At 53.6% G+C, this 11,670-nt stretch overlaps 2 protein-coding genes across 5 annotated transcripts in view; one reads left to right on the forward strand and one right to left on the reverse strand.

Moving 5' to 3' along the window:
- Positions 1-3,369, forward strand: part of RALGDS (ral guanine nucleotide dissociation stimulator) — a 73,488-nt gene extending 70,119 nt beyond the window's left edge. For all 4 annotated transcript variants that reach the window (XM_025211285.1, XM_014522802.2, XM_025211286.1 and 1 more), the window contains 2 exons: positions 5-117; positions 515-3,369. In XM_025211285.1, the coding sequence (XP_025067070.1) occupies positions 5-117; positions 515-690 (289 nt within the window). In that variant the 3' untranslated portion in view covers positions 691-3,369. The remainder of the gene's footprint in view (positions 1-4; positions 118-514) is intronic.
- An 804-nt stretch (positions 3,370-4,173) lies between these two features.
- The window catches only part of CEL (carboxyl ester lipase), an 8,282-nt gene continuing 785 nt past the window's right edge, over positions 4,174-11,670 (reverse strand). Inside the window, exons 2-11 of the mRNA XM_006029821.2 lie at positions 11,041-11,191; positions 10,807-10,929; positions 9,953-10,150; positions 9,444-9,574; positions 8,788-8,895; positions 8,259-8,376; positions 6,981-7,167; positions 6,103-6,306; positions 5,392-5,589; positions 4,174-4,499 (exon numbers count right to left, since the gene is read on the reverse strand). Coding sequence (XP_006029883.1) covers positions 4,304-4,499; positions 5,392-5,589; positions 6,103-6,306; positions 6,981-7,167; positions 8,259-8,376; positions 8,788-8,895; positions 9,444-9,574; positions 9,953-10,150; positions 10,807-10,929; positions 11,041-11,191 — 1,614 coding nt within the window. The 3' untranslated portion in view covers positions 4,174-4,303. The remainder of the gene's footprint in view (positions 4,500-5,391; positions 5,590-6,102; positions 6,307-6,980; positions 7,168-8,258; positions 8,377-8,787; positions 8,896-9,443; positions 9,575-9,952; positions 10,151-10,806; positions 10,930-11,040; positions 11,192-11,670) is intronic.

Raw genomic sequence — 11,670 nt, forward strand, 5'->3', positions numbered from 1 at the left:
GGGGGACAAGCCAAGACAAGACCCCGGTGGTGATTCGCAAGGCGATGGCCAAACACAACCTGGACGGGGACCGGCCGGAAGACTACGAGCTTGTTCAGATCATCTCAGAGGAAAGAGGTACAGGGGACTGTAACATGAGAGGCTGGGGTGTTGGGGATCTGCCAGCTCCCTGTCTGGCATAAATACGATAGGAAGGCTACTGTAGTGCTGAGCCTGGAGAATGAGTTGTCACCCCAGCCCACCGCACCTCACTGCTGGGCAGAGCACGTCCCTGGTCTCCTGTGGACCAGGGAACCTTGCATAGTTGCAGGAGCCCCAAGTCAGCCAGGAAGCACAGCCTACGCTCCTGTCTTCATGGGGCCTTGCTGCTCCCCCAGGCTCCCCATCATCCCAGCAGGTCCAGCATTGCCCCACTTAGCTCCCTGCCTACACGTCCCTTCCCCTTACGAAGGTAGCTTCAGCCCAGCCAAGCACCGGGGTGACTGACCCAACCTCTGTCCGTGTGTCCTCCCAGAGCTGAAAATCCCTGACAACGCCAACGTTTTCTACGCCATGAACTCTGCTGCCAACTATGACTTTGTGCTCAAGAAGAGGGGCTTCTCCAAGGGGGTGAAGATCAAGCATGGCTCCAGCTCCACCCTGCCCCGGATGAAGCAGAAGGGCCTGAAGATCGCCAAAGGCATCTTCTAGTCTCACCCTCGCTGCACCCCTCACCAACTGGGCCTTGAGGGCAGGTTACTCTGGGCCTGGCTGCCAGCCTGGTGGGGGTGAGGGCAGCGTGCAGGTGGACTGACAGCGCACACGGTGCTCGGAGGGGGGCAGTGTCAGCCAGTGTCCCATTTCCATCAGGGCTTTTCTACACGGAGGGGGGCTGGCGTCTCTTCTTCCACCGTGTGCCACCACCACAGCCATCCAGCTGCCCAGCGCCAGACCCCGCCTCTCTGCCGTAGGTGCCTTCTGTCTGAAAGAGTGAAGGACTGGCGACTTGTCAGCACATCTGTCCGCCTGGGATACACGGGGAGCGAGGGGCGCGCCAGCTGTCGCTGGGGAGTCGGCAGGAACTTCCCTGGGAGCAACAGGGCTGGGTGCATCACTGCCCGTGCTCTGCCATCACCCAGGGCTGCTTTACCTCCAGGTCCCACTTTTCTCTCCTGGGACGTTGTGCCACCTGCCTGCCCCTGCAGCCGCACGTGGCTGCCCTGAAGGGGGAGTTAAATTGGGAAGGATGAAGCCACTCAGCACCACACTTGGTTGTGGAGGAGCGTTCTCTGGATGCGTGAGATGGCTCAGCAGGCACTCGGTGCTCTCTGGGACTTTGCACTGGAAGCCTGGTCGTTCCTCCTTTTACTCCCCCGATCCCATGGTCTGCCAGGCTGGACTCTGACGTCCCAGGCTCCGTCATTTTCAAACCTGCACCAAAGATCAAATGCCAGTGTCTCTTTGGAGGCTAAAACACCCCTCACCAAGCACGGGGAGCCATCAGCGGAACAAGGAGGAGCCATCGTTTTCTCCAATTCCTGTACAGACGTTTGTAAATAGGCTTTTTTTTTATACGACCCGGGTGGGAGCGGAGAGGACCAGAGCAGTTTACAACACAAAACGCCTGCCTCTGTCCGTGCCGCCCGCAGAAAGTGCCACTCGCCTCGGGCTTTAAAGACTTTTTAAAACATGGACAATAGGGGGGTGGGGGGGAGGGACTCACATTTTTGTACAAAAAAACCTGTTTACTGAATTTTTTTGCAATATTTATTGGTTGTAAATAGACCGAACTGACTTGTACATTTTACTAACCTGCCCCCCTGCCTGCTTGTATTTAAAGTGACTGGGAGAGAGCTCTCTGGCAGCTGCCTTGCTTCATTGTGTGCTTGGGGGCAAGAGAGTCTTTCTAAGCCCCCTGGTTCCTTTGGCTAACACAGTCCTGCGTGACCTGGGAGAAGGGCCTCGCTTGTGATCACTGTAAGAAACACTAACCAAAGGGGGCCCCTCTGTTCCCAGACCCGCCAGCAGCCTTTCCTGCTCAAGCACCTGTCCTGGGGCCTTTCCTTCCTCCTCCATCTCTGTTTTGTAACAAAGCTGGTGTCCTGCATCCCTGCAAGGACCCAGGGCCTTATCCTGAAAGTCAGGAGCTTTGCCCCTCTTGGAGCAGGTTCGGTAGGACCCCAAGTAGAAGTTGCCTCCTCGTATGCGTGCTTCCCCCGGGCTGGTGCTTAAGGCACAAGGGAGGAAACGGGGGGAACTGCAGAAGCGGCTTTATTGCAGCAGGACAGTGTCCAGGGCACCTGGCTGCATGCAAGAGGCTGCAGGGGTTAGGTGGCAACCTCTACCCGGGACCCTGAGAGTCAGACCAGGACCTGGGACATCATCTGCCTTGGGCATTTGGCTTCTTAGGAAGGACGTTTGTCCGTGTGCCTAACTGGGACAGCTTAGAAAAGGTAGTGTGTCTCCTATGAGCACTGCTGTGGCTTTCTTTAGCCCCCTGCCTTCCCCTGCACATGAAGGGAGCCATCGCCTCCCTGAAGCAGGGGTTGGAGCCCTTTTCACTCATTTTGCTCTGCTGGAGCCTTCTCTCTCCCCACTCTGCCTTCAGGGACCTGTTAGCCAGCTCAGCATCCGTTTCTGCAACCAAAGCACTTCAGCCAAGCACAGCAGGTCAGCATGCCTCAGACTGGGCTTGCTCTTCCTGTTGCTGAACGACCTGTTGCTCTTCTGCACTGCTAACCCAGCCCTTCCAGCCTCTGCTGGGCCTTCAGCTCTTCCTCTCTTGCCAGTGTGAATCATCTCCTCGAGGTCTATGCTGTGGTCCCGTGTTGTCTGGGAGGAAGAGACCCTTTTCCTCTCAGCAAGGCCTCTCTTTCAGCCAGCACATGCCATGGCCTCCAGGCCTTGGACTATAGCCCTGCTCTGAGCAGCACCGTGGCAAAAAGTGCCTGTAAGGTAAGACAATGGGGGGCATGCAGACTTCAGGGCAAACGGTTCCTGTGAAATGGCTCTTCACCTCGGAGGGCAGGAACAAGTCCCACCCAGTAGGGAGACCAGCAAATGCTCCATTGCTGCCTGTGCTTCTAGCAGCCCACTGCCCCTTCTATGGTAACACTGGCCTACTCTTGGCTTAAGTGCTGCTTCGTGCCTCAATAACTGGCCTGCATCTGAGGTTAAATGCAGGGCAGAGTTGACAGACCAGCCTTCTCTCCCCACCGTCTTTCCAAGGGCCGGCAGACTCTGAAGTGCCCCCCTGTGCGTAGGTGATCAACGTAGCTGACTGTATGATACGGATTTTGTAACAACTCCTGTGAAGGTACACACTGCCCAGTGTGACGTGTACACAGTCATGTAATTAGTCTTTGCAATAAAATACCAATGCTCTGACAACCCTGCCCTTGGGCCCCGTGCCGTTGTCTTCCTTGACTGATGTAGGCCCCCAGCTAAGTCCAAGGGAACAGATATGGAGTAAAGCCCGCAGAGGAGGATGTGCAGGGGCTCCTGTATTGCTGAGGAAGTGAGTGGGCTAACGGGTTGATGAGCAGCAGGTAGGAGGGCTATAAGTCAATGCTGTTGAATCTAGTTTTGCTTTACATTCATGGCACTTCCCCTCCTAATCGGATCCAGTCCTGCTGCTGCTGTCCAGGGGGAGGCCAGCAAATTAACTAGGAGGCTGATGACCTACCTCTCCAGTGAATTACCGCTGTATTAATAATGCACGGTTCGGCCGCAGTCATCACTGAGAGCAAGCAAAAGCATAGTGGATTGTAGCATCCCTTCCTACTCTATCTCAACCGTGCAGCCAGGGCGCTGGTGACTTAGGTCATATTCCCATTGTTTTACTAGTCCAGAGTGCTCCAGTAATTAAGAGCAAGCGGTAGTAGCACATCAGCTACCTTTCAGGCTGTGTTTATGGTAGGCAGAGGTGTGTTAAGGGGTCGTGCTTCTAGCCAGTCTTATTGCAGATGGTGTAGGGCAAGAGCCAGGAATATAGGTGCTTTGCAACCAAGTTCCTCTGTGGGAGAGGCCCTATGTGAAGTCAACCTTGCAAAGAGTCCCTGAGCAAGTTTCTGCCATCAGGGTGATTGAGGCAACTATAGGTACAAACGTGGGGCTGAGAGTGCCTCTGTGGAAGAGGAGTCTGTGTGCACCTTTCAGAGGAGACAGTGTCCAGTACACCGGACTTGGCTGTTATTTGGGAAGTCTTGGTGCACAGGACAGTTAAAAAGAAGCCACAACTCGCTCAGCAGGAGACGAGCATTTAATTATTTCGACTTTACAAACAGGAACACACAGAAAGCCACAGTAAAGTCTAACGGGGTTGTTACTCGTCCAGGAAAGAGGAAGACTCATCAGGCAGGTTCTGGTAGGCTGTTGTCCAGAACTTAACGTAGGGGGCCTTGAGACCCTGTTTCACAGAGTTGTAGCTCATGTCGCTGTTGATTTCCACGTAGTAGCCTTCCTCGGCTGTGTACGGCAGCCAGGCAATGGGCACACTCGATGCCCCTTTGTTAGGGTCTCTGTAAAAACAACAGCTGCAGCTGGAGACGGAGCTAACCTGAGACTCAGCCCAGCTCCCCTAGCAAGCTGCAGCCTGATGTGGGGCTTTCCACACAAGCTCTAAGACCCTGTGAGAGAGCTGGTTCCCATGCTCTGCAAACTTCAGATACTGACTGATGGATGATCTGATATCGCTCTCCAGTAACGAATCCCCTGAACCCAGAACAAAGTGTCCCAACTCCGAACTGGGAACGCTTGTGCAGCCAGGCAGCCTTCTCCTGGGGTCTTCCAAAGCCCACACCCAGCACTGAGGGACCCTTCAGGAGTCTGAGGAAAGCCATGAGGCAACACGCCAACACCTGCATTGAAGGATCCTCTCCCACAGTCTCCAGTGAGCTGCGCCATGGGAAAGCACTACCCACGTGTCTGCCACTGCTGAGGCCAACATCACGGGCCTCGCCAACTGGAAGCAGCAGCTCAGCATTCAGGTAGAAAATGGAATCGCCAAGCAGGCAGCCAAAACAAGCCCAAGCTGAACTGCTCCCCGCACCAGCACAAGGTGCAGCATGGATCCTGCCTTTAGCCCTCAAAGCCTGATTCCCACTGCAGGCAGTGGAGCTTAAAGGACTAAGAAGAGAGGAGCTGATGCTAGGGGGAAACCTCAGCCTCCAGAAGCCCTGTATGCTGAGAACAGACTCCTGTGTCTGCACTTCCCCACAGCCCAGGCTCCCCGACCCAGCTCCCCATCGTTCAAGATCCCAAGGCAATTGGTGGGATGCCTCCAGTACCCCTGATGCTCCGCTCATGGAGACCCAGAGCAGCCTAGGTACAGGCTACAAGACTGAGGCTCCCACAGGTAGGAGCATGGATAGACAGGAGTTGGTGTTACCACTTGTAGCCCAGGCCCCTTACCCTGTTCTGGCAAAGTTGGTCCAATAAGCAATCATGGCCTCCGAGACAGTCCTGTGCCGTGGGAAATAGGCCAGTGGGGTAGTGAACGGTTTCCCAAAGACATACTGAAGGTCATCTGCGTGGTCTGCCCCTACCCAGCTGGGGTAGACGGGCATTCGAGATGGCTGGGAGAACACATAGCTGTAAGTCTTGCCGCTCCTGTGTAAGCAAAAATAGATGCTAAGCAGCTGGGGCTGGAGCGATGGTGATTCACAAAGCCACAGACGCAGACACTCATGTGCACGGTTGGCATTCAGTCGTGCACGATGCTAGGTGTCCAGGGAGGACTCTAAGCCCCAGACCTTCCAAGCAGCTTGCCCTGTCCTCTTAGCATTGTCACCTCATCTTAGGGAAACATAGGAGACAGAGTTCATTTATTTCTCATCATTCACTGCTCAGAGAATAAGAGCAAACAACTTCCCCTCCTGCCTAACTGGCGGGGAACAGTGGCTGACTGGGGGTTTTTAAAGAAAAAGTTCAATTGGGATTTTTTTTAAATCCCCAGCGTCCTGGACTACATCTGCAACTCTTTGTGGGTAAATAAAAAACAAAACCTACCCATGCAGACCCAGTCACTGCGCCATTTCTGGCCCACCCAGCTCCCACCTGAATGCTATATCCTGAGCTTGCCCACAGTGTGCCCAGCATGTGCTACTGCTCGCACAGACTCACTTGGCATTCTGGTAATGCAGATTGAGGGCCCGCTGCGTCGGGATCAGGAAGATGTAGTCGGTCTCCAAGTCCACCACTGTTCTCTTCATGGTCTCCTGATCTGGGTTCTGGCCCCACACCTGGGTGTAGAGGGCATACGTTGTGTTTGCTCCCCTTGCTCCCTTCTCCATGGTCAGCCCTCGAACCAGGTTGTAGAAATCATCCCTGCAAAAAAAAAAAAAAGACCCATGGCACCTCTTAGTTTCCTACTGACTAGAAAGATTGTAATAGGTCCAGTGGTCACAGAGACAGACCCTGGCTCCCTGACACTTGTTAAAGCAGAGGGGGGTGACAGCAGGGACCAGTGAATTGGTACTAGAGACATGAAATAGCTGCCTCCAGTTCAAAGGCAGCCCTGCTCCTAATAACGCCCTTGAGTGTTGTTATCTGATGGACGGAAGAGCCTGGCGATCTCAGTCCAGCTTCTGGAGAGAAGGCATCAGCTCAAAGAAAGTTCATTTTTGTACTTGGTGAAGCAGGTGGGTAGAGTGGTGACATCCCAGCTGACTTCCTGCCTATGGTGGCGGGGCTGGACTCGATCTCACAAGGTCCGTTCCAGCCCCTACTGTCTATGAAATCCAGGTCCTCCTGAACTTGGTTCCTTTGGCCAAACCTTTTCCCCCAATCTCCTCCTGGGAGCAGCTCTGCCATTACCAAGCCCATGCCCCTCACGGCATGAGGGGAAAAACACTTACGTAGGTGCTCCTCTGGCCTGGGTCTCGCTTACACCAAGGTGTTTGGGACTGACCGACAAGGCCTTTCTCTAGCATTGTCTCTCCCCTAGCAAAACCCAAGTCCACCTTGCTTTTTCCACGTGTGCTTAAGGCAGCTGCACTTACGCAGTGATGTCCTTGAGTGGACGATTGATGCGAGGGACATCGATCCCAGCAAAGATGTGCCCATCCATGTTGTTCACGCCTGCAATGTAGTCTATGTCTGCTGCATTGGCGAAGAGGTTCTCCGGGTTGTCTGGGATGAAGTCTCCATCAATGACAGGAGTGAAGGCAAGGTAGTGGACAAGGGGATCTGCATGCAGAGGAAAGCAAGGAATCGTTATGAATCCAACATGGAAGCAGACCGACCACGTGCCCTACAGCTGCAAGGAGGGAGCTTCAGGTAAACAGGTTGGATGAACTCCTGGCTTGACTGAGGGTAGTGGGGATTCCCCAGTGACTGCTGAGGACGGGGCTTTGCCTGGTCTAGGGGCACACAGCCATCTGCTCTAAGCTGCAGCTTCCAGCTGTGTGGGGTGGGCCAATATTTGCGAAAATCATGCAGACTTGTTCCCACATAGACTGCAATGGTGCAGCTCCCCCAGCCCTGTGGGTCTGGCAGTGCCTCCGGGCCACCTGCCGACTCGAGTGGGAATTGCAGGGAAGACAAGCATGGCTTTTACAGAAAATGAAGCACAGAACCAGGTCCCCAATGACACGGGAACTTGGGGTGCAAGCAGGGCACTAGCCCCACGGAGCCAGTGCCTGGGCAGCAGGAGCCCCACGGCATGGCTCCAGCAGCAGCAGCTGGGTGCAGGGACAATGTACTGCTGCTGTAAGAGGGCCAGCAGGCCATGCTGCAGCTGCAGCAGCCAGGGACTGTTTCTGAATCCCCGTTGTAGGTAAGACTCCCGCTCCCACTCCAAAACTCAAGCCTCTGGTCCCCAAGGAGCACTGTGGGCATGCCCAAGTCAGCCCAAAGGGGTGCATTTGCTTGTATGATTTCACACAGAGAAGATGGCAGGAATCTTGGTTTTTCAAACTCAAAACAAGTGTCTTGCCTGCCTGCCTGCTCTCCATGCAACAGTCAATAGGCTGAGTTCGATGGGAACAACGCTCAGACACGTATTCCTCCAGGGCAGCGGTTCTCAATGTTTTTTGTACCAGGACCCATTTGTAAACATCAATGGCTAGTCCCGACCCAGTGCCCCTCACTCCTGACCTACTGCCCCCCACCTGCATCTCCTCGGGGTGGGGGGCAAACAAAACCACGGTTTGCCATGTTTTTCATCTCTAAAGGAGAATCCATTTTTAAAGTTTGCAACCTTTTCATATATTTTTGCAACCCACTTTGGGTCGTGACCCACAGGTTGAGAAACGCTGCTCTAGGGCCCACTGACTCACATGCCAGGCCGATCAACTCCAGATGGTAGGCCAGCGTCACTGCCTTGGGGTCTGCAACACGCAGGCAGTTGGCCAAGGTTGTGGTGTTGTCCGTAGGGCAGCCGACCTTCTCTGCAATCTACAGGACACGAGAGAGGAAGTAGCTGCGGTCAGTGCAGCCAGGCAGCCAACTGCCCAGCTCCCACACACTGGGACAGGAAGCGGGGTTTTGTTTGGTTTGTTTTTTGAATCTCAGAAATGCTCCCACAGCTCCTTTTGAGGGGTATTGTCCCTTTCTAGACACTTCAGGTGCCATCACTGCTTCTACCCACTCAGCCTGCTGTTTTCCACGTACCAGCAGGGTGCCAGCGGCAGGCAGGCTGGCTGCAAAAGCTCTCCTAGCCTGGTGGCGCAGCGCAGGTTCTAGTGCGACCCAACTTTGTGAATTTACTGTACCTAGTCTCCTGGGCATGGGACCCACCCTGCAGCTCCTCCCCCCGACCTCCGAGAGTGACCGTGGGTTACTGCCCTATTTCGGAGCTTACTTTACCTTGGTAGCCCAGAAGAGAGGTTTATCCTGGATAGCCCACGTGCACAGGCCCACGCCGCTCTGGCTGATGGCTCGTTTGAACATCCCCTTGTTGTAGGGTGACAAAGTCTGTGTCGCAGGAGAGACAGAAAAAGGCTGGTTGTTAGCAAGCCCCAGACAGCCTCCCAGGCCAAGGCCAAGTGCTCCGGCTCTACACAAGGCTCCAAACAGTGGCTGCTGCTCGACAAGTCACAGCATAAGAGGACCTGTGTAACTTTGGGAGGAAGGAGCTGCAAGGCCTCAGGCAATGAAAGTTTGGCTCCTGCAGAGAGAGGGGCAGTATAAGAAACCAACATCAACTCAGTCTTACAGACTGAAATACAGATTTCTACAGCAGGGGAAGCCTGAGGAGGAGTGCTTGGGAAAGCAGCACTCTTCAGACCTGCGTGGAGAGTTTAAAGAGGACATATCCAAAGTAACAGAGCTTCTACAAAGAAAAGCACAAGTTCAGGACCCCTTCCACCCTGTGGGGAGGGACATCTATTAACCCACATGTAGCTGTACCTACTGCCACGCAGAGCAGCACCTGCAGCGAGAAAAGCCCTGCGCTAGGGAACCTGCAGCATTCTGCCAGAGAGGAAAAGCTACCCTGCCATGGCCTGGCGATGACCGCGCACCTGCAATGAGACGCTGACAGCTCCAGCAGATTCCCCGAAGATGGTGATGTTATCGGGGTCGCCTCCAAAGGACTTGATGTTTCTCTTCACCCAGGCGATGGCCAGGTGCTGGTCCCTCAGCCCATAGTTACCTGCACAAGAGAAGACAACATTTTTCAGGGAACAGAGAATTTAAAAAAAATTGGTGGGATTCCAGGCTCTGGGTCCATGTTTCACACACCTTCATCTTTACTTGTCTTAAAGCTGAGGTTAGATCATAGGTATCCGCGGATCCTGGGCCTGTGCCCTACACATTTTGGGAAGTGGTGTCAGAACAAGGGGTTTGCATGCTTCAAACATCCAACCCATCTGCCGCCTTTCCTACAAGTTCAGCCTCTGGATCTCTCCTTCCTTGGAAGACAGCCCTTCTGCATGGTGTGTATGTGGATGAGGGGAGTCACTCTGGTGAGTGCGGGAGAGCCTGGGCAGACAGAACTGATGTCTCTAAAGCAGAGCGACAGCTACTGTACCTGGAGCGCTGGCATCACCCGTGCTGAGGAACCCCAGGGGCCCCACTCGGTAGCTGAAGGTCACGACGATGACGTTCCCTCGCACCGCAATCTCTTCACCAGCGTAGAGGTAGTTCTCGAGGAAGTTAGCACCCTGACCACCTCCAAAGAGGAAACCACCTCCATAGATCCAGACCATCACTGGCAGATTTGTGGAGACTGGAGTGGGGAGGAACCACAAAGTGATGTTAGGCTGAGGAAGAGAAGAAAACTTGCTAATGCAACTCAAAGCCAGCCCCTTCCACATCCTCATCACCCTGTACCTCGAGGTATGTTCACTAACAGGATTCACCTCCTTCAAGCTTGAGCAAGTTTAGGAGGAATATAAAAGTACCTGTCTGCAGGGTCACTGAACTAGAGGCACAAGCAGATTATTTATCACGATGACAGACCTAGGACTTGGTGACAGGGTGAGCTGAAGAGCCTGGGAACATAGAACCGAGCAGGGAGAAATTACACAGCACAAACTCCAGTCTCTACTTGCCAAGGGACGCTCAATTTCTCCATGGAAATGAATCCAATGGCATCTCTAATGTCACCACAAACCTTCTGGGGGCCTGACTTCCCCATCTGCCCTGCAAGGAAGAGGGTCATTTTATTGAAACACAAGGCTCCAAGACAGCAGCTGGTGGAGACTGGCTGACGCAAGTGTAACACAAGGAATCCAGTGCAGCCAGCATGCTGGGGGAGCACACGACTGGTGGCCAGAGGCGAGTGTCAAGGAAGGCCTGGCTCCAACACACAATCGCTCCGGGCTGCTCAGGGCTGAACAGAAAGGAAACATCCCATCTCTCATGTTCTCATCAAGCCCATACCTTGTTTTTTCCCCTGAGGGACCCAGATGTTCAGGTACAGACAGTCCAGACTCCCACGTACATTGGTCTGGGTTAGGGTGGCCTGCATGCAACGGGGCTTGTACTCGGTGGCCTGCAGTGTACCTAGGAGAAAGGAGACAACAGCCTGTTGTGCACCCAGGCCTCCAAATTTGCACAAGAAGGAAGAGCCCAGGGTAGAGGGGAGAAAACGGAGGTCCAAAATCCTTGTCTCACCTGGCCAGCCAGGATGGGGCTGGGGGTTTTCCAAAATCTTCGTAGGAGCTCCAAAAGGGATTCCTTTGAAGATGTCAATGAAGTTCCCGAAGAGTCCCAGCTTCTTATTGACACCCTCAACCAAGCCTCCTTCCGTGGACACAACACCCAGCTAAAGATATTCCAAACAGACCAGGGGCAGGGAACAGGAAACACATTTAATGAACACAGGCAGGATCAGCAGGTCTAAGATATGCTTCAACATTCACGTAGCCCTTTAGCACACCGACTGTGAAAGCTACATCCGCAGAAGTCTGCTTGAAAAGACAACTTCCATCAACTGAAACATCAACCCCTGACAACGCTAGTGCTTTACAAAATGAACAACACGCTTATTACTATTAACAAATAATTTGCACTTAGGCTGAGACTTTTCCCCCATCAGGGACTTTGAGGTGATATTAGATGGTGATAAAGGCTAAATGCATGAATAGTGAGGTATACAGGAAGGGGGAGAGAGAGAGAGAGGAAAAAGAAGTCAGTGGAGTTGAAGACACTCATTCCTTCACAGAATTACTCAGTATGAAGTCCCCAGTTGCTACTGACCAATTTTGCAAAAACTTGCTCAGTATGAGGTAGGGCCCAGCCTCT

This window comes from Alligator sinensis, unplaced genomic scaffold (assembly GCF_000455745.1).
Source record: "Alligator sinensis unplaced genomic scaffold, ASM45574v1 scaffold829_1, whole genome shotgun sequence".
In the NCBI taxonomy this organism is placed as follows: Eukaryota; Metazoa; Chordata; order Crocodylia; family Alligatoridae; genus Alligator; species Alligator sinensis.